At 38.7% G+C, this 27,645-nt stretch overlaps 1 protein-coding gene across 1 annotated transcript; it reads right to left on the bottom strand.

The window, feature by feature from the left end:
* Positions 1–3,101: 3,101 nt before the first annotated feature.
* WNT9B (Wnt family member 9B) lies at positions 3,102–26,447 on the bottom strand. Its single transcript, XM_014064847.2, has 6 exons — positions 26,341–26,447; positions 16,581–16,837; positions 14,836–15,101; positions 11,797–12,760; positions 7,956–8,085; positions 3,102–4,210 (listed from the first exon to the last, which is right to left on the bottom strand). The coding sequence occupies exons 1-4, from the start codon at positions 26,445–26,447 to the stop codon at positions 12,281–12,283; spliced, it is 1,110 nt and encodes a 369-aa protein (XP_013920322.1). The 3' UTR covers positions 3,102–4,210; positions 7,956–8,085; positions 11,797–12,280.
* Between the last annotated feature and the right edge of the window lie 1,198 nt (positions 26,448–27,645).

The following is a 27,645-nucleotide window of genomic DNA, read 5'->3' as shown; positions in this document are numbered from 1 at the left end:
TCTTCCAGGCATTGAACCCTGAAATTTGGGCTATTTCTCATTGTCTTCTTTCCTTTGCCTTGTGATTTCCCTCAATAGGAAACTGTCCTGCACAAAAATTAGGCCAGTCTTACTCAGAGACTTCTTCCCTAGTCACCATCCATCACATTTCAAGTCAGAATTGATGACCTTGTCTGTGTCACTATCAGCAACTTAAGACAGGATGTAGGAAAAATAACTGGGACATCTCAAGATCCTGTGATGGTACTTTCTCCCTTTTTTATGGTATGTCCCAAAGCAGTGATTCTTTGGCAACAAACCTAGATTGTATAAACGTCAGGAATACTCTACCTCAAGAGGTACTGTGGGAAATTCCCAGACCTTTACCTCTGTAGATTCAGGACCAGCAGTACTTGTCAAGTCTTTAGCAGAGTCATATGGAATGTGGCTGCTTTGTTAAGTAACATTTTGGAAAATAGCCTTAACACCTGCAATAGCACAGCAAAGATAGCCAGAGGTTTGCAAAATTGGGAAGCTCTTGAAATCCAAGAAGCCTCCACACAGGCCTTTATGAATAAGGTCACACCTGGTTCCTGGGGGGGGGGAGACATGCATGCATTTGCCAAATATGTATGTGATCTAATATCTGTTATTACTCCAAGAGAACTAGAAGTTCCGTATCTGAAATTGCTGAGTCAGTTTGAGCCATGTAATGCTTCCCAATTCTTGCCAGAAAGAAGGCTCATCTGCACTGCCCTACAATCTTGGTTCTGTCTGTGCCATAGAGAGAACCAAGTAACTCTTTTGTGAGACCATAATATGTGTGAACCTCTTTAAGAGCAGAGGCTTTTTCCTTAATCCATGGTAAACATTCTTCTGTAATCTGGCTCATTGTGATTATACTCCATGAATGCATACTTCTAACAACTTGTACATTCTGTAAACTGAGTATGTCCATAAGATATCGAATGGGCTGAGATGTATTCATATGTGAAGCATTAATAATCCCTTCGAAGTGCATGAACTTACTTGATCAAGATTGATAACTACGCCTGGATTCCTGTATCACTAGCAACCAGGCCATGAAACTTTTTACTCTGAGAGTGTGACACACAAACACAGCCATCGTGGTTTGTAAATCATAGTTTATAGCTTAGCATATTACATAAGCCTACTTAATTTGGCAGTGAAACTCTTTGCAGAAAGATAAAGCAGAATAATTTGGAGCAGTTCTAAGTTGAAGGTTCCTGGTCCTTCCAGTCAAGTTATGCTGAGTGTTAACTAAATATTAGGAGAAGACTGGTAACATCTTTCCCAATTAACGAATGACTTTGGGAAAAATGCAGAGAAGAGCAAATAAGATGATTAAAGGCCTGGAGACTAAAAATATGAATAATGGTTGCAGGATTTGAGTGTGGCTAGTCTAGATAAAAGAAGGATTAGAGGTGACATGATAGCGGTATTCCAGTATTTGAGGGACTGCCACAAAGAAGAGGGGTTCAACTTATTTTCTAAAGCACCAGAAGGCAAGAGAAGAGACAATGGATGGAAACTAATCAAGGAGAGAAGCAACCTGGAATTGAGGAGAAACTTTCTAACAATGAGAATAATTAACCAATGAAACAGAAGTTGTGGGTGCTTCATCATGGAGGTCTTTAAGAAGAGACTGGACAACTTCTTGTCTAAAACAGTAAAGGATCTCTTGCTTGAGCAGGGGGTTGTACTAGAACACCTCCAAAGTCCATTCCAGCTTCCTTCTAATTAATTGATGTTATCAAAAGACAAATCCACAAATTACAACTTCTAAAGTTAAGGCCTTCTGAGGTAGCCAGAAATGTTTGATGGATGTAGATTCAGCAGTCTCGGTTGCCATAGTTTATTGCCCTATGGTAATTCTGAATTTTAAGGGAAGTTTGAGGAAGTTTGATATTGCAGAAACAATGAATGAATGAAGACAGATTTGCAAACTCTATGAATGAAAAGTAAATGGACTGAGAATGATAAAATCTAGCAAGCTGTGATAGGATAGAATTGATGAAACCCACCGAAAAGGATTTTCACAAGCTTAAATAAAACTTAAAGCTTAGCAGTGTTTCTCAACCTTGGCAACTTGAAGATTTCCGGACTTCAACTTCCAGAATTCCCCAGCCAGCATTTGCTGGCTGGGGAATTCTGGGAGTTGAAGTCCGGACATCTTCAAGTTGCCAAGGTTGAGAAACACTGGCTTAAGGCAAGCAGTAGATGGCTATATTGAAAGCAAGAATGATTTTCAAGGATACAAATGTAGGGAGCAGTGGAGTATGAATAACTGTATTTTAATTACTATAGTATTCCTTACTTATTTGCTTTGTCTGATGACTCTGAACTTGAAGGAAGCAGCATATTGGGTATGCATGTGTCTATAGGATAGAAAGCCAAAACAGTACAATGAGAAATGAAATGTTTTATTCATATATTGGAATGTGGCTGGACTGTTTAAAAGCCTGATTAGTGTTATTTTTAATAGAGTTTTGGAAATATATTGTCTGTGAAATCTATTTCCTAATAAGGTTCATCACTGCATTTTTCATCAAGCATCTGTGTTTATTTTTTTAATTGAGAGCAAAAAGCAGCAATAGGATAGCAGTGAGCTCTCTAGGACTTTAAACTGAATTGCCGCAGATGTTGCAGTATAAAATTGTTTCAAAAACAATTTCAAAAAAGGCAATATATCTCCTGGAATTAAATTTGGACACAGAACCATCACTAGCTGACCTTATATGAGCATTTCCATGAAACTTTACAATGTTGGGGACAGAAGATGATATTCCTTCAGCCATACAAATAGTTCTTGACTTGCAATCAAAATTGGGACCAGAACTTTTGTTTTTAAGCAAGACAATTGTTTAGTCATGCCTCATTTATTCTCATTTATAAGAATAGATTAGGTAGGGAGATGGTTGGACTAGGTCAAATGGGAAGCAATGGAGCTGGTTTGTCGTCATTTAACTAAATGACACATGAATATATGAACACACTTCACTGAAAAGCACTGTGTTTCAGGGAAGTGATACATGTTTAATGCAATTACTTTAACCACTGGTACTCCCCTTTAAAAAAAATATTTATTAATAAATGTATACAGTTGCTTATTTCATCAAAGATGACTCAAACATATTCTTGATTAAGTATCAAGATTTAAAGATTTAAACATACACAGATATATTGACATCACGTCATATACAACAATAAGAACATAATTCATTAAACAGTCTTGCAAAATATAAAACACCCCTCCAATTTTCCCAACATTCATAAAAGCAGGGAAAAGGAGGATTCAGAAGAGCTACCCAGAAATGGAATTCAGTGACTGCCGAAGAAGCACTGAAAGGTTAGTTCTGGTAGCCATTTCCTAGTCATTAAGGGGTTGTTGTCCGTCTACTGAAAAATTCAACTCAGCTTCATATGGCTTGGTTAGAGTTTCACCGTACTTATATTTTGCAATATCCAGCCTAAAATAATCCACTGCCCATCACTAACCATAGAGTTATATCTCTGAATTGTGCTGTGACAAAAAGGATGAAGGTCTCTCATGTTCCCTGCTCCAATCACAGCTGGGATTAAAATGTCATGGGAAATGGCACCTTGGCAAACAGCAAGAGCAAAATTTTGTTCAGCCATGCTGAAAATCCTCTCACTGCATGTTTCATTCCTGCCACAAACCTTCAGAAACCTTGAAGCAATGGTTTGCTGGTGGGAGTTGGCTTTAGGCCCAACTTTAAAAACTCATAGAAGAAAAAGCTAATTGAGCTGAAATCAATTCCTTATTCTTTAGATTCAATAACGTAGCGGTCCGAGGTAAGAGCATGAAGACATTTTCATTAATCTTGGAATCCAGTGGCAGCTTCTCCAATATGTAAATATACTCATGAGATTGGATCAATGTATCAGTCAGTGGATTCAAACTTCACACTATTAATTGGTAAGACCCATTTTGGATCTGCAGATCAACTGCATGCTTGTTTCAGTTTTAAAGACTCCTGGAACTTGAAGCTAAGGCATTTAAGGCAGTTTACCACAGTGAGTGACATTGTCATTAATTAATTAAATTACAAATTCAATAATTCCATAGTATGTCGTTACTAAGGCTTCAGTGATATATTTTATCCCACTCGTCTTCCAAGGAACATAATGTAGCTAATATTGGGTTCTTTCCCCTTTCTTTATCCTCACAAGGCTGGGATATGTTCAGCTGCAAGTAAGACAAATTCAAGATTCTCATGAATTTTACATGGCAGACTATGGAACTGAAATCTTGGATCCACACTTTTGGCCTACAGCCCTAACAGCTATTCCATATTTTTACAATAGTAGTATGTTATTAAGTCAAAGCTATTTAAATGGATTAACAATCCTATTTCTAATTAAAAAATATTTTCAAATCAAAATAAATGGTTTTCGAGAGATCAGTAAACTGAATATCTACATTTCCTTTCTAGTGAAAGTAGCTATAATGGTGGCTAAAACTCACATTTTCATCCTTATATTACTGATCATAGTCTTTATGCTAGCTTCTACTTTAAAAAAAGGAAACTCAATATTAAAAAGCAGAGTTCTTTAAAATACAATATAAAAGATATGAATGGGATAATAGTAGGATTTAAGCATTGCAACATCTGAACATCTGGACAAATGATTACAGCAATATATTCCCATTAAAAATGAAAGGCTGTAGTTATGTATTATTTAAAAGTCATATATGATAGTGTTACATTTCAACAACCCAATACACAAATGTTATGAAAAATGTACAAGACCCATAAATAATATAAATATGCTCAAACGTTATACATTTTGAGGTAGGAAATAAAGCTCCTTCTCCTAAAAGCATGGACTCTCTTTTGCAATCATAATAATGTGTTAATGTAACAAAGATATATCAAGCTTTCCCTGTTGGTATGGTCAAAATACCACGGAGTAGCCACCATGTGATACTCTGAAATTATTTGCTCCTTTTCAACTATTGTCTTCTTTCTACTTTGCTGTGCAGACATCCACATTTTAAAATCTGTTTCTAGTGCTCTTAAAAAGGTTCCCCTCTGCCTCACCCTACAAGTTAATAAAATAAAAGGATGAGAAATTATTGGAGAGTGAGGCCACCTTTACATTGTACTATTTGAAGCAGAGAATTAGATGGTTCTCTGTCTGTAGCCAAAATTTACACTTTGGAACTGAACTTTAAACTTTAGCTCCAGAATAAAATATCTCCATTGCTCTACAAGGTTTGTTAAGCCTAACAAGGGAAGTGCAGGAGAGGTGGGCATATAATCAGGTCTGTACTTCAGTACTTTACACCACCTTCTACCATCACTCAACTCCTTACAATAGAATCCTAAGGAGTTGAAATGACACTTAAATGAAAATTGGAGACAGTTCTAATCAAGTCTGGTTTAAATTACTTATCTGGTGATCCAGGCCAAACAGAGGATTTCCTGGGTTATTCTGGTAGTAATTATCTGGGCTGGTGACTCAAAAAACTTTGCAATAGTTATTTCTTTAAAATATATTTCATGGCCTGATTAGGGTCAGAACTGCTCTACCCATTCCCATTCCTGGAAAGAAGAGAAACAAGCAACGTGAGGACACCTACTTTTGTGAATACCGTAGGTCTTCCTGCCAGAAGCTGGAAGAGAAAGCTAAAATCCACATAGCTGTGCCATCTGGGTCTGTTCATGAGGAACCATAGATAGTGGTTTTAGCCAATAAAACAGATATTGGACAGGTAAATGACCTCGCAACCCAGACATGCCTGGGTTTTCAGGTTCAGATACATGCTTGTCCCTGACGTTGCTTAAAATGTTGTATGAATGCTGCGTCTATATATTTTACAGGATTACCAGTTGTCAGGTATTTAAGCTGTTGATTCAGTATAGTAATTTTGAACATTTCAAGGTTGTATCATAGAAAATCAGTCATCTTATGGATTCTACTTTATGGCAAATGTGCTATTTTCTACTTAGCATTTATGAAGCCAAGGATTTGTAACCCAAATATGATGTGAAAGCTTGTTGATATTTTCCTCTTAACCTGGATATTTGAATGACCCTTAGAGAATTAATGTGTTACTCATATATGGGATTGGGGAATTGTATTGTAGTAATAGTGTCACACCTTACTCTCATCTGGGATTTGTTCCCATGGAAGGACGCATCTCATTCCAAGATTTGGGTGAGAAGTGAATACGCTCCTTTTCAACTCACAGATACTGGAGCTGATTGAAGTTTTCATCAAGGTTTTTGCTGCTGGCTGAGATCCAGAATCCATTTTCAATCAGAGATAATAAAAATAGGAATATCTTCATTGCTAAACAACTTCTGCCTTTACATTCAGGAAATGTAGTAACTGCTTAAAAGGGAAAGACTAAAATGCAAGGAAGAGCCTTGGCAAAAACAGCTGCTTCATTCAACAGATTCATATTTGCATTCAAATGTTATAAGGTGTAACTGTTTAACTAATTTATTTGAAGTGTCTACTAAAATACAGGAGTGGATGCTATATGTACTAAGTATTCATTGCCCTGTTATGATACTATATAGGAACCGGGTTGGGGATTAACAGCTCAAAGTATCTGGTGTGGGAAAGGGATAGGAAGATAATTTGGATGGGTTGGAGAAGTGTTTCTCATCCTTAGCAACTTTAAGATGTATGAACTTCAACTACTCAGAGTCCCCCACACAGCAGAATTCTGGGAATGGCGGTCCACACATCTTAGGGTTGCTGATGTTGAGGAACACTAGGATAGAATTTTGTTCTTCCTCTGTATTTGATAGTCAAAAGCAGCGTGGGTTTAAACAAAAATTGAATACAAGAATGCCAAAGAATCTCTAAGTGGCTTAGGAGCTCTATTAAATAGTATTTCTCCTCGTCCCCAATTCCCATATGTTGCAGCAAAGTACAAACACTAAACTCCAAGAAACACTTCCTTATGACAAGATGGCTAGTACTAAACTGCAAGCTGGTTGGAAACCAAAAATATATTCTTTTAAAACTATCTGTGAAATAGATTGTACTACTGTATGGATTGTTTTCCTCACCTCTGATTCTTTTCTCTCCTTAGTTTCTGCTAGTGATTGTGGATTCTATTCCTCACATACCTTTTTCACTGCCAACAACTATGAAATATTGGCAGAGCTGCCAATTTGCTATTTTGACACATACATAAATGACCCTTGTCACATATACAAATTTCTCATTTTTGCTGTTGTATCCAAAAGGCAAAATTATTGGATGAAGACTTGATAAAGCAGGTCACACCCAACATTATTTGCATGTTGTTAAGTCCCAAACTTAGGCAGGCCTGCTTGAGGATTTAGCATAACTAATTTGCAGAGTCATATTTTTCAGAACCGAAAGCCAAAATGTGATAAATCCATTTTGTTCAATCTCCTAAATATAACTGTGCTGTTTGTGAGGTCAGTGAGGAGGAGAACAAATAGATGCCTTTCTCCCCCAGTTTTGTTTTAATAAACTAGCTAAATTTCACCAAATCCCACGGGAATCACCCAAGAAATATTCTCTTTACAGATTAATAAGGTTAGTACATAAATCTTGGGTCAACTAATGCTTAATAAGCATGAAGAGTGTTTGGGAATCAAGATCAATTAGAGTCCAACTGGTAATCCTGTGCAGATTAAAACTACATCAATGAAAATTAAGCTGCAATATTTATTTACAAGGGCAAGATTGAATAAAAGATTTAAAGAATTGCCGAGCATATGTAGTCAGAAGAAAAGCAGTAGCATAAATAAAACAAACTCAAGTGCTAATATGCACAATACCACACTGGCCTTCCCCAACATGGTGCCCTCTAATTTAAAAAAGAAACAAAACTAAAACTGCAGTTCTGGTAGCATTTAGCAAGCTATGGTTTCAAGACATGTAGGGGATGGCAGTTTCAATTTGCCATATTCAGATATTCTAAAATTCAGAGTGCTCACCATGTCTGCACTTCAAAGAAGGAGGTCCCCTCCTTTCCAATATCTCTTGTGGGACATCAGTCTCCTGGAAATAGTTGCACATTCAATATAACTGTCTGCAGAAGGAACAGCTTGCTCATGAACCAGGACTCTGATAAGGCAAAGTCACATTGCGTTTGCAAGAGAAATATTCAAGATATGCTTGTTGTGAACACGGCAGACATTTGAATAATAGCCCAAATATGTAATGTAGCATGAAAACTTGGAATTCTTTTACACTAGGTATCATAGCACCAATAGCAGCTTCCTAGTACTAGAAGCAGGAGTAAATTATCTAGCTCTGTTGTATCATTAACTTCATATGTGGTTAATACAAAGTTAATCAGATGAATATTCTTGTGTTCTCTGTGCCAAATTCCATTCCACATTGCGTGCATTAAAAGTACAAATCAGATGTGTCCAACCCATGGCTCCAGAAAATCATACACTTTTAACATTATCATTCTAATTATAAAACTATATTTTATATATATATTATATGGAGCCCAAGATAATTCCTCTTCACTCAGTGCAGCCCAGGCAAGCCAAAAGGTTGGACATCCATAGTTTAGATGAAAAACTGCTTCACAAATGTATAGGTATAGGACTGGTGCAAGATATTGTACCACCCGCAACAAGAGTGTCCCCCCCCTTTTGTTGCACCAGGATAGATTATCTTGCCAATTAACATCTTGCTTCAGAGCAAGACACCTTGGAGTAAACAATCAGGGTCCACCCCTGTTGTAAAGCACAGAGCTTACTCCCTGTATGGAGTCTCTGAAGCAGACAGACAAACCTCAATAGAAGGCAATCTGCTTTCCAATTATATTTGCAGCACCACAAAAACAAACTGAAATGTCTTCCAATGTTTTTAGGCTTAGGACACCTTACGTGACAGGATGTGGTATTTGTACCATTCTGAAGCTGGCAGCCAAGTACTTACAGCAAAGAGCATGTGATGTCTACCCTTGAGATGGAGATCTAATCCTACATTAAATCTATGTATTTAAAATTTGTGCAGAAGATCAGTTATTTTCATTCTTTTTTTATTCCTTCAAGGGAACTTTTTATTTTTTTACTCATAGAAAACTTGGGATGTAAACCAAACTGAAAAATAATGACCTACAGTATTCTACTCAAGCTCTTTCTTTACCCATTCCTTTCACTGCAAAACATTAATCTTTATCAGTATTCTCTTGGTCTACTAGTTTGTCATCTTGTATTATTACAACTCTCTATGTATCCAAATAGCTTTTGCACATTATCATTAATAGTATAATAATATCACATCATTCTGTATTTCTTTAAGTTCGCACTGAACAATGATTTGTACAGGGTCGCCCAGCTTGTGATCTACCAAAATCACAGTCTACCAATTTTAATGGCTTACAAAAGCTTAAATAAATCAGTTCAGCCAACTTTTATTCTTAGGTGTCTAACCAAAGTAGATATTTAATGTGTTGCTAAAAAGGACATTCAATTTATTTTCTTTCTAGTTTTATATGCATATGTATAAACTTGTATCTAGTTCTGTCTATATTAATTTCTAGTTCTATTTGTGCTAATTTAGACTCAGAAATAGTTAAATTACGGATGTGCTCAGTCAGTTGCCCAGATGCTAATTGTGGATGACAACTCTAAAGGCCATAATAATCTCCATTATTATTTTATTTTTAAGACACCTTTAAACTGGTAGATTGAAATAAAGAAATATCCTCTGAAAAATAAATTCTCATAGATTATGAAATATATGATTTCAATTACTATTCCTTCAACTTTAAGTCTCAATATTTTATATTCTATTTTTAGCTCTCTCTATCCATATCAAGATAATATACTTGTATTAACATTAATATTAATGATTTCCACATACAAAAAAACTATGCTCTGCAAAGAAAACTAATCCCAAAGCATGCCATAAGGATTCTTAAATGGAAAGAACTCTAGTAATTCCTACAATTCAGGAGAACTAGTAAACTAGAGCTCTGCTATTATCTAATTTTAATACTTGCTAAAAATAATAAGACATAATGAAATAAAGGAAAGAAGTACCTAACCACTGTGCAATATACCAAACATTCATTTTGTGTTGAAGCTGCCTGCCATCCTTTTCCCCCCCTCTAAACCAGAGAAATGGACCTGTTCTGGAGCTTAATCTATTCCTAATGCAATACCTTGTCTAATAGATCAGGTGATACTACATATAGGATTTAACCAAAAAATATTGACAATATCCATTTCTCTTAATAGGGACAAACAGGGACCCACTTGGCAGAAGGACTAGTAAAATTTGTATCTGCCAGCTTTATTTACATCTTCCATTTTTTAATGAGGGGGAAAAAGAAGAGACTCAAGTGAAACAGAGAGAGAGAGAGAAAAAAAACCCAAAGAAAGGAATAGAATTTTGGAGAAGCTTCACTGCTTGAGGTTCTGCAGATAGCTCCTTCTTCTTCTCTCACCCTCTCAAGTACTAAAATTATTATATTGAGTGTGCTTATGCTCCAAAACTTGCCTCTTTAAATCTTCCACAACTGCTGTCAATAACTATTAACTAGGATATTTCACTGTGAACTAAAATTATACATTTCCACCACCACACCCAACTCTCATTTCCCCAAAGGCTTACAAATATTGGTAGTCTTTCTCAAGCTTACCGTGTTGCTCACACTGATTCTGTCTCAGCCTTGAGGAATGTAGCCTTCAGCACAGATCCTACCCCTAAGTACATCAGGGGATAAATAATTCTGCCCTGGAGCTCTCTAATCAAGGACAAACATGATCGGCATGCAAGTTTTGGTTGACCAGTTTTGGGAGAACTTTCACCCAAATTTCCCCAGTAGCATTATTTTCCATCTCAGTAGAAATGGTAGCGGTGGTCAGCGGTGCTTAAAGAACAAGGTAGTCCTCAACATACAACCTTTCATTTGGTGACCGTTTGAAGTTACAATGGCATTGAAAAAAGTGACTTATGACCATTTTTCATACTTAGGACATTGCAGCATCCCCTTGGTCACGAGATCAAAATTGTGATGCTAAATATTTATAACAGTTGCAGCATCCCAAAAGATCACCTTTTATGACCTTCTGACAAGTAAATGGGAAAGCTAGATTCACAACTGTGTTACTACTTAATAATTGCAGTGATTGACTTAACAAGTATGGCAAGAAAGGTCATAAAATGGGGCAAAACTCATGTAACAAATGTTTCACTTAGCAACAAAAATGATGGGCTCAGTTATGACCATAAATCGAGGACTCGCTGTAGATAGATATCAGCTGCCCAGAGTCACTCAACTACTTTTTTTTTTCAAAAGACCCAGGGGAGGATTCAGTAAATGTGGCCTTTCTAGAACAATAGTATTGCTACTAATGCAAGATGCCTTAGAATGATGTTGGAGCTGAGAACAATTGGGAAGTTTTGATTTGTTTGCCTTCTATTCAGAACTGTTCTTACCGTTTTGCTATTTATTACTATTTGCTACCCAGATCTTTGATTTAAGCAAGATATTTTGCTTGGTCTAACATAGCATGCCTATAGGATATGATAAGGCTGAGGCCAAGGGACGGGTCAAATGCGTCATCTGCCTCAAGTCCTTTCACACCTACAAGAGATCTAAGTCCAGCCCGCCTTGAATTTTGTTGACCTTTATTTGCTTTGACCATTAGACGTTCAGATTATTTTAGAGAGCCTTGGATACAAACATTCATTAGATTTCCTGCGCTTGACAATATCCTAACTTGGAGCTTTCAGAGTTATTGTATCTCAAGCCTCATCATTCCCAAACAGAATAACCCATGACCATTGGAAATGAAGTTATATTACCTGCAGAGATTCAAGTTAGGGAATGCTACTTGCAAAATCAGGGAGTGGAGGGTAAAATTATTCATACTTCTCACAATTAAGGTTTCAATTTTCAGTTCCGGACTTCTCCACTTGGAAGAGGTCTTGGGTTAAGAAAGACATCTTACTTTGGTCAGAATAAACAGCCCTAAGACAGGTGAACCAAGGTCCTGGTTCTGGTTAAGATAGGTCCTTAACCATCTTCTAGGCAGAGTTCTCCGACTCTGTCGAGACAATCCTGAGGGTCGGTTTACACTTATTTTATGCTTTCTCCTTGCCTGCTGGACCTCAAATCAGTCATTTCAATGCTTTGACCTGGCACAAATTACTCCTATTTTAGGTTTCGGATTCAATATTGAGGTGGAAATTACTATATTAAAGAAGTCCAAGTCATCATGATATTTAGACCCAGATGCAATCTTAATTGGAAACTAGCCATTGTTCGCCAACTCCCTGGTTCAATGTCTCATTGCTTGCAGCTGTAAACCACTTCTTCCTGCATGCACTGCTGGCATTCCACATAGCAGCACCATTGCACCTGGCAATGGCAAGAGAAAGTAACAATGTGGGTCTGGATATTGTAACCCCGGCCACAGCACATACTGTCACAGTTGGCCTCACGGGAACACGTCCTTCCAGCTGTGCCCACTGAATACCTGCTAGGTCGGCAGAAGCTAGGAGAATCTTCCATATAAACCAGATCGGTGGGGCGTGGAGCAGCAGGACCTTTAGCTAAGCGGCCATGATGCTGCTGGGGGCTCACGAGCTCCGATTGTCCCATGGCATCATTGGTGGCACTGAAGACTTTGACAGCAGCATCGTAGCGTAGCTTCAGGAGCTTTCCTGTCTCGTGGAAAGGAGACAACTGTTTCCAGCAAGTTCTCACAGCACACGAGCCAGACACACCGTGGCACTTGCAAGTAGTCTTCAGGCCATTTTTCACAGCCTGTGGAAGGGAAAGGAAAATAGTATTAGCCACATTGCAGAGTTATCAATAAGTGGGAGGAAGGAAGGACAGAAGGAAGAAAATCCGAAAATTTATAAAACAAGATCGTCCATTCAAATAGCTTTGACCGTTCAGGTAATGACTTCTCCAAATAATTCACCAAAGAATCCAAAGAATACACTCTTTGTTCAAGTCCAGTTCAGTCAAAATGCTTCCTCAGCCCTACTTGCCTCACAGAACTGTTACTATGTGTATAAACTCCCCAATAAGATATCTTGAGCTCTGGAGGAAAAACATAATGGAAATCTAACACTTGAATAAGCAAAATTGTATTCATAAAGGAAAAGGAAATCAAATTACAGTACACCTTAAAGACCAAGCAGTTATTACTATAAGCTTTTGTAGACTAAAGTCATGTCCATGTATCCAATTGTACCAACTATATTGCTCAAATTTAACTTCTGCAAGTATAAGAATTGCATAATCCTGGTTAACCCCAAAACACTTTAGCAATTTCATATTGGAATCTTCTTTTGGACATTATCAAAATCTAGAATATCAAATAGATATAAACCCAGACTGTGTCTGAAAATATTTTTATGAGTCTCAGCAAATGAAGATTTTAGATAAAGGAGGAGTAGATAAAGTGAAAATAATTAAACTTATCAATAATTGTTAGAAATTATAAGATGAAATCAGGGAACTGGCTACTGAAGGATTTGGTTTTCAATAGTTTTTTGTATGCACTGTTAAGAGAAACAAATTAAGGTAGATGACAGGACATTTAGAATTGAGCAACAGAAAACAATATTTGAAATTGAATTATGTACAAATTATAAATGTGTAATTGCAAAAATATAAAAACTTGCTGAAATTCATAGAAATTAACAAATGAAAGAATATATGATAAAAATGAGCTAAGAATTTTAGGCATGATACATTGTTGGATCACTGAGAAAGCATGTGATTGAAAGGACTGAAATTCAAATTTTGTAATAATGTAAAAGAATTTTTTTAATAAAATGGTGATACCTTTGATGTATGACTCCAGAAAGATTATCTAGAATGCATAAAGCGACTTCAATTTTATGTTGCAAATGTGGGCAACATGAAAGGTCATTTTACCCTGGTTGTTAGTTTTGTAAAAAGGCAAAATTTGGGGCAAAATTCAGTTAACTGTTTCTCTTAACAACCAAAATTTGGGGCTCAATTGTGGTTGTAGGTCAAGAACTACTTGTATATACATCATTGGGACTAAATTGCTTCCTCGTTACAATACCACACACAGAGATGATATGATAGCCCTAAGAAGTGCCTCTTATTTCTGCGTTGACACGCAGTACAGACATTCTGTACTGACTGTGGCATTTAAGCAAGTAATTCACCAGAGAATCAACTTTGCATCTGAAGATAATGTTTCTGAACAAAGCAATGTGTTTCCTGCTTTTAGATGGCATGCACATGTGTAGAAAACATCATCTTTTAGGGGGGGAAACAAGGGAAATCTTTTTAAATGCTTACTGCAGAGCTACAGCTTTTAAAAAATGTTTTACATTCTCTCTAAATGTCCATCCAGTTCAAGTCAAATTTAAACATCAAGATACAGTGAGGTGATCCATATAATCTAATTTATCTGGAGGTTGCCAGCTGACAAACATCTGCTGTAACCTGTACACAAGCATTTATCCTCTCTACTTCTTAAGCCCTATCCATGCAAGCTTTTAACGATTTCCAAATATTGTTTGTGCATTTCTGACTCAACCTTTGCATTAGGGTTGTCAATTTAGGATTTTGCATGCACCTCTTTACAAAATCCTCAGAAACAACAGGATGAAACAAATGACCCATCTCATTAAAAATGCTTACTTTATTCTACCCTGTTGCATAATCACTTTTATAATGTCACTGTGGAAACCACTGTTTTGACCATATGCTGCCAAGAAAGATACGGATCTAGTATTTCAGAGTTCAGTTAATCCCCCAGTGGGAGTGGAATGGTGATAAAGATTTAAAAAAAATATTTTCCATCTCTTTTTCTCTCACCTGAACTGGTCCTGCAGCAAATTCACCCTTACCTTGATGCCCACGTTTGTGTTATGGATGTCCACCTTGGCCCTCAGATCTTTCCCAACCTTCTTCTGGCCCAAGAAATTCTTCAGGAACCTGATGCTATACTTGAGGTTGTCACCACACACACCCCACTGCCAAGCTTTGCGGTTCTCTAAGTCAGGTGAATCATCACAGGTACAGCGCTCCATTCTCCCAGCACTGCATGCTCGAGCAAGGGAATGAGTCAATGCTGCTGAAGACACTGCATAGAGAAATGCTGTTTCCTTGAAACCTAGGAAAACAAAGCCAAGCAGGAGTGAGGGTCATAAGAACTGAATAAATCTAAGCTGGAAGTGGAGATGCAGACAAGAATCCCTTGTACTATTTGCATGCCTCAACAGGCATCTGTAGAAGTACTGAAGTTTTGCTTCTGTATAGGCTTAACCTTTGCATGGGCTCCCTCCTGTAAGAAAGGTAAATCCTGCTGTGGTCCTTAGCTCTTGAGACTAAGTTGTTGTTTTCTCTGCTAGAAAGGTGTTTAATTAAATGCCTGCAACAAGATAAGCTGAAACTTTTCTTCATGCCTTTGAGTTAGTCTTAACTTCTGACACTACACAAGTAAGTCCCTACAATTTTCTTAGCAACATTTTTCAGAAGTGCTTCTCATTCCTTCCTCCTAAGGGTAAACTAGAGTGCCTGGCCTAAAGTCATGTGTCTAAGGCAGGTGTCCAGCCTTGGCAACATTCACATTTGTGAGAGTTGAAGTCCACAAGTCTTAAAGTTGTCAACGTTGGACACTCGTGATCTACAATTCTGATTTCTCCACTTCTGGTCTAGCTCCTTAATCAGTAAGCCAGACTGACATTTAAGTAGACTCTTACTATTGATTAACATCTTGAAACTAAAGTGAATATTGGAAATGTTTTTCCTTACTTTTTTTGACAAGGCACATTCTTTTATTAATAGTTTGTTTAAGTACTGCTTCGCTCTCCTCTCTTTTTTTAAATCATGCTACATAATCGTATATGAATGTATTCTCAGAAGTATCTCCAATTCCACACAGCTAGATTTATTGCAAAGCAAAGGTGTATGGGATTGGAGTCTTGGGCTACGAGCTATTGTGAAAGAGTTTTTAAAATCACATCCTATTGCTTTGCAAACAACTTTAAACAATGGAAACTGCTATAAAAGGTTTCATACAAATAAAAATGACCATACTTTTAGGATCAAAGCATACCTGAGTGCAAACATTGGAATATCACATCCTTATATTTAACAAATGAAATGAAAAAGAAGTGAGAGGGAATTCCATGCAGACAACCCCACAGGATAGCAGAAGAGTAGTAGTTTGTTCTATTCCTTCCCCACTAGTATGAACTACTTCCAATAACAATTGCACACAGGAAGAAAAAATACTTTCCTAAAAGCCTAGAAAATATCTCAAGCGAGGGGAGGATAAAAGATCATTGCTATCCAGCCTGCTAAAACTCTAATCACCTAGTGCTTATGTTTTGAGCCTAGAGAGGAAGGCTTCTTCTTATCTGCATTCAAAATTGAAAAATTAACCAAGTTAATTTAAAATGGCAGTCTATCAATTTTGTGATTTGTTAACAAGGTTAAATTATCTCTCCCCGGATGCCTTTTTTCCTAGCTTCTTATTATGACTGAAGGAATTGGACAGCCCAAAGAGAAAGAACCCAGGAGGAGAAGCTTCTGGGGGGAGGTTTGGGGGGGGTGTCATAAACCTAATAGATCAGATGTTTCTGTTTACCTCTCTTCAACAGGTTCGTCCTCCCATCGAGGCTGCAGTTCCAACGCTCATTGCGAAACTGGTACTGGCACTCAAGGACTCCGAGACGGGTGGCATCTCGTAAAGTCTCGGCCAGCCCCGGCTCCCGACGACAAAGCCTCTTTTGCTTCTGGGAGAGCCTGAGCAGGTCACATTGCTTCAAGTGAGCCTTCCAATGGGCAGGATTTGTTGAAGATCCCAGCAGTGGAAACTGAATCAAGGTTTCTTTTCCGGTCAGGCTAAGAGAAAGAGAAGTAAGTTTTGCTTGGCTTGATAAACCAGAGAATGAATTATTGCCACTAGGCCTTAACAGATAATCAGTATATGATGGTCATCTCAGTTACCCATCCCATGTTAGCTCAGGTCTCGGTTACATGTAGAGAATTGAAATGGTTACAGAATTGATGAGGGGCTGGGAGAAAGTGTGAAGCCCTTCTACTGAAAACCCCACATCTGAGACAAAGCAGAAGCAGCAGAAAAGATCTGTCTATGGGTTGATAGGGATACACCTTGGGGAATTCACATGTAGGAAAGAAAAACAGCTTGCCAAGATTTCAAGAGAGATGAACAGACAAATTTGGGAGGGGTTGAATGTTTGACTCAATATATTTTTTCCATTAAAACAAGTTGTTGCAATATAAAGAAGATAAAAAGAACCAAGTGGCTTTCTTCTAATGGAGATTCTAAACGCTTAAAAAACTTCTGAGGTCAAGTCTGCAGTTTGGTGGTCAAAATTCAAATATCTTTAAGGAAGATTTCCCTTTGGAACAAGTTTTGGTAAAATAAAACTTTGAACAGGGAACAAACATTGGGATGGATTTTAGAACCATCTTCATTTAGTTAGTGCCCTCTACAGCTATTAGACAAAGAATCCAATTATTCCCCAATAGAATGACTATAGAAGATGATAGGAATTATACCTAGTATTTGCACTACTTGTAAAAAAAGGAAAAGGAAAAGGAAAACTAAACTATATATTGTAGAGGTGTCTCACAGAGGCATAATTCTGGGAGTTGAAGTCTGCATAATTTAAGGCTGCTAAGGTCAAAGAACACTGATTTAGATGAATTACCAAAACTACACTTTGATTTACTTCCATTAAACTAGGTTCAGTCAGAAGTAGCAGAGACCACATTATTTTGCTGGATTTCTTGGGGGGTGGGGGTGTCCACTGGAAGATTTCAGATGATTCAAAAAGTTCCCAAATCCACACATTTAGCTTAAACTAGAATATGTTAATCATTTCAAAGGGTGCCCCTTTGCTATACTGTAACCAGATACTTAAAATTATGTATTTATGTATGTACATATGTACGTACAAATACACACTTTATATATTAGTATTTTCAGAATTTGTCTTCAGAATTTAGATATCACCAGGAAAAAACATTAACAATAGTTTACTAGTGTTTTTTTATTCTTTTTATGAGGGTTTCTTTTAACATGGCATTATAATCTATCCTACTAGCCGGGGATTTACTCTCAACTTAGTTTCTCAATCAACCAAGGTTGGCCAGTTGTTGTCACATTAGCTAGATCATATGTGTACCACATAAGAACAATAATATAAAAGTAGTATAAGAAATATTTAGATGATATCTTTGCAAAGTGGAATGGTATTGAGATTATATCACAGTTTCCTTTTATCGGCCAGATTTTAAAGTTGAAAGCAAATTATGAATTAAATCTTAAACTGACTGGGATTTTGTAGTCTTACCAAGTTTGGGAAGATAAATCTTTGAATACCCAGGTTCATTTATTCACAATACATTTTTCTAGCATTCTTGATATTGTATTTCATTATGATTCTATCATCTTTCCATCTGCTACCACATGCAAATTAATATATTGTAGAAGGAAAGATTACCAAGTTAGGGGAATCACTCAGTTTTTCATACAGGGCCAAGTGCTCATAGCTTAAATTTAGAAGGAAAGTTATTGCAACAAATTGCCCAATAAAAGAACAATGCCCAATAAAATAAACATCACCGTTTTGTTCTTAGGAACAACAAACTTGGATTGTATTAAAATGTCTTTAGAGCTTACTACTCTTTCTATATCTCAAACAAATTATATCAGAAGTTCAGTTGAAAAATCACAGCCAAGAGAATACAATTGAAAATACAATTTATAACTCGGAGCCAAACTCTAAGTCATGTTACATACTTCTAAGCCATTTTCCCCTACCCACTGCCCGCTCATTGCCCCCTCCCCCAAAAAACCTGAAATGCATTCTTAGACTCTAATGATTTTGTTGTTATACATGTTTCTTCCAACAGTTTTATTTTAATGGGTAGAAAACACTTTAAGAGCAGGTGGATTGATTCTGAGTAATGTGAGAAAAGAGTCAAACATCTTCTCACTCAACCTCATCCTCCAAGGTTGCCTATTAGTAGAAGAAAAAGAGAGAGAGAAACTGCCATGAAGTTCAACATAAGTCTCCCGGGGGGGGGGTATTCTATAATTCATCCGCCATCGTAGCCATCATCATTCCAAATCAATCTCTTCAATATAACTCATGCCCCTGGTGGCTATTGCTCTCAAGATTTTGCCTCTGCTGCTTGTATATAGCCCGGTCCTGAGATTGGGCATTTCCTGGACCTGACCCGAGTTCATTTACAGGACACGTTGTACATCGGAACCTGTGATCTATCAAGCATGCATACGCCTAGCGCCAGGCAGCCAAAAGGCCTCCAGTCTTGAGAGAGCACGCAAAGAAAGAGATGCTTATCACTTCCCAAGGGTGGAATGCTCAAACTCTTGCACCCACCCAGAGGTCTTCTTCCAGCCAATGCACGATGTTGGTTAATGATTAAGTAAGTAAATTTCCAAATAACCAACAGAGAACAAAATGGCTGCAATTTCATCAAGATACAAGCTGTGCCGATGCAGCATCCACATACAAGCTGAACTGTTCTAATTTCCTCTGGGCACTTTGAGCTCCAATCAGTTTGGAAGTGAACTAGAAGGACCTCAACAGAAGACCACAATTTCCAAATCATTTGAGGATTAATAATAATACTACAATACAATATAAACTTTCTGTAACTATCAATTTATAGAATTATTTGGATAATAGTACTTCTCAGATTAGACAAAATCCCAAGCTTTTGGTATTAGCTGAATTTCTAAGAAGTTATGTTCCTAAAGCTTGTTGTAAATTATGAGAAATATAGTTCCCCTATTCAGGGAATAGGGACAACTGATTTGGACATTAATCACTGTTTGCTGCATTAAATATTTGTACAGCTTTATGTTGTGCATGAGTTGCACCCCTTCCTGCACCACGAGGGTCTATTCACTATCACTCATGCCCTGGTTACTTCCAGGATGGATTACCATTATGCACTCTACCTGGAGCTGCCCTTGAAGAGCATTTGGAAGATTTAATTGCTGAATGTGGCTGCATGGGCAGTTATGTGTGCCTTTTGGATGGCACACCTTACATCTCGGCTCCACAAACTACATCGGTTGTAGTTTGGTTGGTTGGAACTACATTGGTTGCTGATTTGTTTCCTGGTGCATTTCAAGTTGCTGTGGTTACATCTCTCCATCCCATCAGGTCCTGCAAAAGAGGTCTATGCTCCAGGTCTAGACTGCTAAGGAGATCATCCTGGTGGGTCACAAGAGGCAACTTTATTTTCTACTGTAGCTTCCACCCCCCCCCCCCACCCGCAGAACATCATTCTCTCTGAAATAAAATTAGCACTATCTAATCCTTCTGGAAAGTATTGGAATTGTGGTTCTTCCATCTACCTTGGGGATCAAATGGTGAGATTGCGAGGTGACTGAATGAGGCTAAATGATGGTTATCCTTCATCTCTCCTAGGATTCTTTACGTTTTTATGTTTTTGATTGAAACATAATTGTGGAGACACAATTAAACAAATTTGGATAATATTAAAATGAATGTTTTCAGTATAAAACACATTGAAAATAGTTGCCCTGGCATTGCTTTGTGAAAATATTAAAAATCACTGTTTAATAGAACATTGGTCCTAATTGGCTTGTCTCAGTTGTATTTGATGAAATAGGACTGACGTATAAATTTATGGGCGCCTCAAATACATAGAATTCTGTCCATTGAGTCCTGTTATTTAAGTCTAGCCTCCAATACTTTGTCCCAAATTCCTTATTCTCAAAATGCTTTCTAGCTATCTGAAGAGTCTTTTCATCAATAGCTGTCAATTTGCTATCTATCCTACAGACAGGATGTCTGTTTGGCAGACCTGTTTGTATATGGCTCAGAAGCCTTAGCTGATGTTTCTGGGACCAATTCTAATACTTCCAGATGTGTTGAACCACAACTCCTTTCATCCTCAAGCAGCACCATTCCACAGAACATGGTTTAGCATCCTATGAGAAACTGCTCCCCAAGGATGAAGGGACATTCTAGTTCAACACATCTAGGTAGACCAGACCATGTTTCTAGATAGAGTAGACCAAGAATCAACTCCACAGGATAACTAAAATTTTTATTAAGATTGGTTATAACAGTGATGGCTAACCTTTTAATCGTTGCATGTCGAAAGCGCGTAACAGCACGCACGTATGTGTGCCCACACCCATAATGCAATGTGTGCATGATACCCACCCGTGTGCCCCACCCCTCTGCACATGCACACGCAAACACTCCCCCATGCATGCACGCATGACCCCTCCTTGCACCCCATTTTTGTCCTAGCAGGCCTCCTTGCAGTCTCCTGGGACCAAACATGGGTTCCATGCGGGAGCCACCCCCCACGCTCCCCTGCCCACCATGCACGTGCATCTCCTGCATGCACCCTGGCATGTGCAGCAGAGACCCGAAAAGCAGCTGGCCAGCGGGAGACATGCGTGCATGCATGCGCGGTGGAGCTGAGGTGGGGCAACCGCTAATGTGCCTGCAGAAAGGGATCTGCATGCCACCTCTGACATGTGTGCTATAGGTTCACCATCATGGAGTTATAACAACAGAATCTTGCAAGTATATACAATCATCTTCCTTCTTATAACAAATAAAATGAATAAGGGGGCCCTTCCCAGTTCACTGAGGCACTTACGTAGGCTGTTTCTTGTAGACTTAAAACAGAGTTCATTCATCATCACTCTAGTAACAGAACTTGCATATCTGTCAAGGTAATCTTCTTTACCCTCTACATCACCTCCCATGTCAGCCTTGGTTCCTTCCCCCTATGTGTCCAGAAAACTCTGAGTCAAGGTTATAGAACAAAATGTTGCTCTCCTCCTCCTCTGCTGCCAACTCCTCCAGATCATCTAAAGAAGTCCTGTAACACCAGCCATGCACTGAGGCCAGAGCATCAGGAGAGTTCTCTGAGCTGAAAGCAAGCTCTCTCTCGCTCTCTCCCTCCCTTCCTCTCTCTCTCTCTACTGCAGCCCCCACACAGCAATGTTTACAGGGCTAAAGACAAGTTGTCCACCAGAGGATGAGGAGGGTGATAAAGTTGCATCCTCCCCCAAAGCAGACTTGAGGAGCAAAACAGCAAATCATTGGATGCTGGTGAAGTTGGCAGAGATCCCAAGGGTTTCAATTCCATTGTGTGGTCAGCCCCCTTGCCCTTCCAGACAATCCAACTGATTAGAGAAGAAAGGGGAAACTGAAAATGGCATTGATGCTAATGACCAAGCAATGGCAGCTTCTGGAGCATCAGCGGAGGAGAAAATGACTCTTTTCTCCATTGTCCTTGCTTGTTCACAGCAGTTCCTGTTGGAGCTCAGCACAACCAGGTTTCTTGAAGGGCAAGGAAGGACCTGGAATGCTAAGGATCTGCCCCATGGTACATATCTCCCCTGGCTTAACAACTTCTGTCCTCTGTTACATAGTGGCCAACTGGGTTTATTAGTGAAATTCACTTATGTCACTTCCCAGCAATATTTTTTTAAGGCAAAGTGCCTATGATTTTATAGATAGTATTATTACTCGCAAAGAGCCTTCCTTGAATCTACGGGTTTGCTCTTAAAACTATCCAACCTGGCTAGTGTTGACAAAGAGCATCAACAAGCCCATTCATTGGCTTTCAGAAACAGAAAGTAGAGTCTAGAAATTGCAACATTTATCTGTGGCTGGTCCTTGCTTTGAAAGGTTGGTAATAACAAACAGGAAACTCACTCAAAATATGCAACAGTTCCCATAAAGAACTGGAGTAAAATGTTTTATCAACGGAAGGAACACAGCTGTTGCAAGATTGCGGCTCCCTTAAGTTACTTAAGCAACCAAATCCACCTAAAGCAATAATCAATATTTGTTTTGCATTAAGGAAGTGATACATGGGAGAAAAAAAATATGACCTCTTGCTTGGGGTATGAGCATGCACTTCCTGAAAGGAGAAACGGTTGACTGAGATCTCATTCTGAAATGCAGGCAGAGATAGACACAGCAACCCAGATGAGAGATGCTATGACAGGGATCTTCTAAAACTAGACACTTCAATATGTTATAATTCTTGAAATTCCAAGCCAATATTTCGAAGTGTGCAGTCCCAACATACCAGGAACATGATAAAAGGATAGCCGGGCTGCTGGCTGGGGGATTCTCAGAATTGAAGTTCACAGATCTTTAAGCTGCCAAGATTTGAAGACACTAATGTAGAGAGTACTTGGGTTCCTATAAATTTTTACTAGGATTGCAATGATCATCTCTTGGGAGAAGAGAAACAATTACCTCTATAAAACTCTGTAAGATAATGCTTGTATCCTTAGAGCAGATCCAGAGTTGATCCTAATTCACTCATCAACATCCATAGTATGTATATAAATGGCTAGTGATTTCAAATACATTGAATCTGCTTCTAGTTTTGGATTCCAACAGTATTATTTGTATACTGCTGGATGCAGCATACAGAATTGAACACAGCATTTCAAACTTGCCACAAAATCACATAAGGAGGCTTAGTAGATCTTTGTTGCAAGGAAAAATATATGCATATAGTTCAAAAATATTGTATTATTCCTACCTTTCTCCAGAACAGGTGCTGAAAACAACTCAAATCTCAAAATCTCCATTTTGAACTTTTAGAATTCAAGACTCAGTATTTTTATAAAAAAATCATCAAAGCCTTAAAGAATATATGTATTGGTTTCTGTAACTCTTAATATCGAAGGGTAAGAATAACTACTAAGAAAGACCCCTTTAGTCTAGAAATAGGCAATCTGGTTTTCTCCAGATCTTTTTTAGACTACAACTGCATTAGAATGGTCAATTGTCAGGGACGATGGGATCTGTACTTTGTAACATTTAAAGGCACTAGTTTGTCTAAAGTCCTAATCTAATTAGGCAGTATTGTACATTCCATTTTCTCCTTTCTAATAGACTTTGGGAGGGTGTGTGTGTGGAAGAAACTGTAGCAAAATATATGTGGAAAATATCTACATTTGGGTCATTTAAACTTATGGAAGAGGGTAAATACATAATAAACCCTTCTGGAACGTAAACTGTATTTATGTGAAATCACTGGCCTATGCATTTATCCAATGTAGTAAACAAGGCTTAATTTTTGACATTATGTGAACTCAACCAACATGGTTTGTATACAATGGCTTATGCTTTAATGTATAACTAGAACTGAACAAACTGTAGTTTGTTTAGGAAACCATAAATCAACAAACCGTAGTTTAGTGTGCTGCAAAAAGGTTAGAAAACTCCCCTGACACTATTGCTTCTGCAGACAAACTCACTTTGCAATATATCTAAAAATACTGAATTTTGGGGAGAAATTGGACAGAGATTGCCAAGATGGAGAAGGATAAAATTAAATCAGACTAAAAGAATTTAAGGGGACCAAAACATGGATTACATCATGAACTCCTCTTAAACTTATGATCAGCAAACTAACTCTGCTTCCTGGTTTACTAAAAATATAAAAACACTTGCATTGTTGAAGCTAAGTAGTGAAGCAGAGTTAGGCAGTTAAATAAATGAAAAAAATTGCCTAATGTTTTGGAAAATGGAGGGGTTGAGGTTTGAAAACTAAAATTGTCCATGGATATGCAATCTCAGGTATTATACAAGAATCTTACAGATTAATATCTTTCCCTTGCTCATCAAGAGAAATTTGATGCATGCAGTATTTTACTGATGTATCTCCTGAGAACTTTTGAAATAATATAATACAATCTTAATCCTTCATAAATTGGTCTCAATAATTAAAACAGTGTTTACCTTTAGGTAAGCATTTGTATGATTGCAGTCTTGAGCCAGAATGCAGGTTTTTATGCAAATACAATCTCTTGAAATTCAAATCTTAAGAGAATTCCAAATACCTGCATCACAAGGCACACATATATGCACCCTCACACTCCTTACAGTAAAGTGCAATGTACGTATAATCCCAAACTCTTGAGATTGTGTTATGTCATGGCTTGTAGACTGTAATGAAGAATAAAAAGGTGTAAAAATGTACTTGTAGTAGATTTTAACTTGTTTAGGGGTCCTCTGAAATTATAAGGAGTTCTAACTAGCGAGGAGCTGCCTCAATCATTTCAATGGAAATAAGCACGGTTGAGACTGTATCACCTTGTAAATCACACCACCTGTAGGATTGAATGGCAAGACTTGTGGTCCTCTCTTCCAATGCTGGAACTCCTAGCAAATACACATGCGGATCAACCCAAATGATAGGCTTCCCGAGGGACCAAATTGGTCCTTATTTCAGTGCGCGCGTTCAGCAAAACTCCCAAAGCCCGGAGGGCGTGGAAGAGTTTTCTGCATCTCTGGATGGGGGAGGGGGGACAATTAAAAGCCTCCTCCCAATCATAGAATGAAATACAGAACGCGTCGGAATCTTTAAAGGTTAAAATCCATAACTATAGTGAGACAAGAAAGTAATATGAAACAATTTACTTATCCCACATACCACCACCACCCTCCCCCCAAAAAGCTTGCAATGTTTATATGGTCGGATCTGGCCCCATGTCCGTTTTCGATCGACTACGCGCTTCTGTCTAGTAAATGCAACCTGCCCGAGTTTTGAGCTGGCGATGGATCTGTTGCAAAAACATTTACAGCCAGAAGGGTAGAAGAGGGGAGGAAGTGAAGGGTCACCTCCAGTAAATCTAACTGGTGCCATCCCCTGTCAGGTTCCCCGACAGTTGAGCTGACTTTGTCATGTATTCATTCGCAAGATAACTGTAAAACCGGCAGTACGCCTGGCTAGCAATTAAGATGCAGCAACTTTCTTCAAACCGTAAAACTCTGGAGAAATAGAACTGTATAATCCTAGACAGCGTTTAGGATCGCAACTATGTATCCAACCACTCAGACTGGATTGTTTGACGGAAGGAAACGGAAGGTAAAGAGATAAGGAGAGAGGGATATGTACCATTTAAAGTCAACAGAACAGAAAGGGACAGGACAACTTTAGGCGTGTCCAGTGTTACGTCGGAAGTCAGTCGGACACCTGTTAAGGCGGCTTAGCTTCGCCATCTGAAAGCAAAGAGTTAGGGAGCAAAAAAGTAAGAAGGAAAGAAAGATTTTTTTGGGGGGGGGGAGGCAAGGTTAGAGAAGAAAAGCAGGTGGAAGGAAATCCAATCAAAGGCAAAGAAAGAGACGGGAATCGTTCAAAAAAAGGAGGGGGCGGGTGGGGGGGAAGAGCAGGAAAGAAAATAGAAAAGAAATACAAAACCAAATTCGTACAAAAACGGAAATTAAAAGAGGAGGAGAACACCTGAACAGAAAACATGTAATAATCTAAACTTAAGAGAAGAGGTTCCCACGTCCGAAGCCAAAGGAGAAAACGCCGCTGACCCGAAATACGCGTCCACTTGCAGGAACAGCAGGCAGTAAGTGGCGGCTGTGGCGACTAGAGAAGCGCGCAAAGGCAGCAGCGCGGACACCCCCGGCGGCAGACGCATGGTGCCAGATTCTGTTGCTGCGTCGCGATCCGCCGCTACCCTGGCTCGGCATGGCGCTGCGCTCTCAGCGCCCGGCGCTCCCGCATCACTTTTAAAAGGCACCTGGGCGGGCGAGGGACGCCCTCTCTCGGTCCCGCCTCCGAGCTGGAGGGCGAGGGCAAAGGGCCGCTGGAGGTGCGGCTCGCCTCAGGGGCTGAGAGGTGCGCGGATCCCTCGTGGAATCTCCGGCCGGTCCCGACAATGGCCCTGGCACTTGGCCGCAGTTGGGCTCAGAGGATGGCTGTCAAACTGCAGTCCACGAGGAGACAAGAAGGGAGATTTATTTATTTATTTTATTTTATTTGTCGAGCATGTTTAAGATAACAGATATAAGTATAAACATGATTCTGAATATAGGAAATGGATACGAATAAAAAGGAACGTTAGTACCTATCCTAATGTTCCTTTTTATTCGTATCCATTTCCTACATTCATATGGACTCTGGTGTGTTTATGCACACCCTCTTACAGACTTCTTAGGAAGTGGGTGAGGTCAACAGTAGACAGTCTAAGGTTAAAGCTGTGGGGGTTTGGGGATGTAACAACAGAGTTAGGTATAGTATTCCAGGCATCCACTACTCTATTGCTGAAGTCATATTTTCTGCAATCAAGTTTGGAGCGGTTTGCCTTAAGTGTGTGTCCATTGTGTGCTCCTGTGTTGTGGTTGAAGCTGAAGTAGGTAGGACATTACAGCAGATAATTTTGTGTACTACGCTCAGGTCATACTGAAGGCAGCATAGTTCTAAATTATCTAAGCCCAAAATTTCAAGCCTGGTGGCATAAGGTATTCTTTTGGGAGCAGAGGTGTGGAGGACTCTTCTTATGAAATATCTCTGGACTTGCTCAATTGTATTAATATTCAATATGCAGTGCGTGTTTCGGGTAAATGAGCTGTATTCAAGATTTGGTCTAGCAAATGTTTTGTATGCTCTAGTTAGCAGTACAATATTACCAGAGAATAAGCTACACGAGATTAAGTTAACAACTCTTAATTAGATGCTCCCTAGGTCATTGGGGGTATTTCCGCCACTAGGCTGCCGCATTATAAGGAATATAAGTGGGCTGGCTGTGTTGTTTTAAGTTTGTAAAAGGGCCTTGTCGCCCCTCGTCTGGGAAACAGAAATGATCATTGCCCCACAACACAGAAGAGCATTTGAGT

Source organism: Thamnophis sirtalis, unplaced genomic scaffold, assembly GCF_051295495.1.
Source record: "Thamnophis sirtalis isolate CommonGarterSnake01/CBP01778 unplaced genomic scaffold, rThaSir2_p1.2 scaffold_4, whole genome shotgun sequence".
NCBI classification, from domain to species: domain Eukaryota; kingdom Metazoa; phylum Chordata; class Lepidosauria; order Squamata; family Natricidae; genus Thamnophis; species Thamnophis sirtalis.
The sequence above is the reverse complement of the archived record's forward strand: the minus strand, read 5'-3'. Positions and strand labels throughout refer to the sequence as shown.

Bases quoted from the DNA above. Each gene is read 5' to 3' on its own strand.
- WNT9B (XM_014064847.2), bottom strand. From the start codon at position 26,447: ATGCGTCTGCCGCCGGGGGTGTCCGCGCTGCTGCCTTTGCGCGCTTCT. The intron at 16,838-26,340 runs GTCAGCGGCGTT...TCTTTCTCTTAG, and splicing joins CAAGTGGACGCGTATTTCGG to CCTGACCGGAAAAGAAACCT. The intron at 15,102-16,580 runs GTAAACAGAAAC...TTGTTTTCCTAG, and splicing joins GACGAACCTGTTGAAGAGAG to GTTTCAAGGAAACAGCATTT.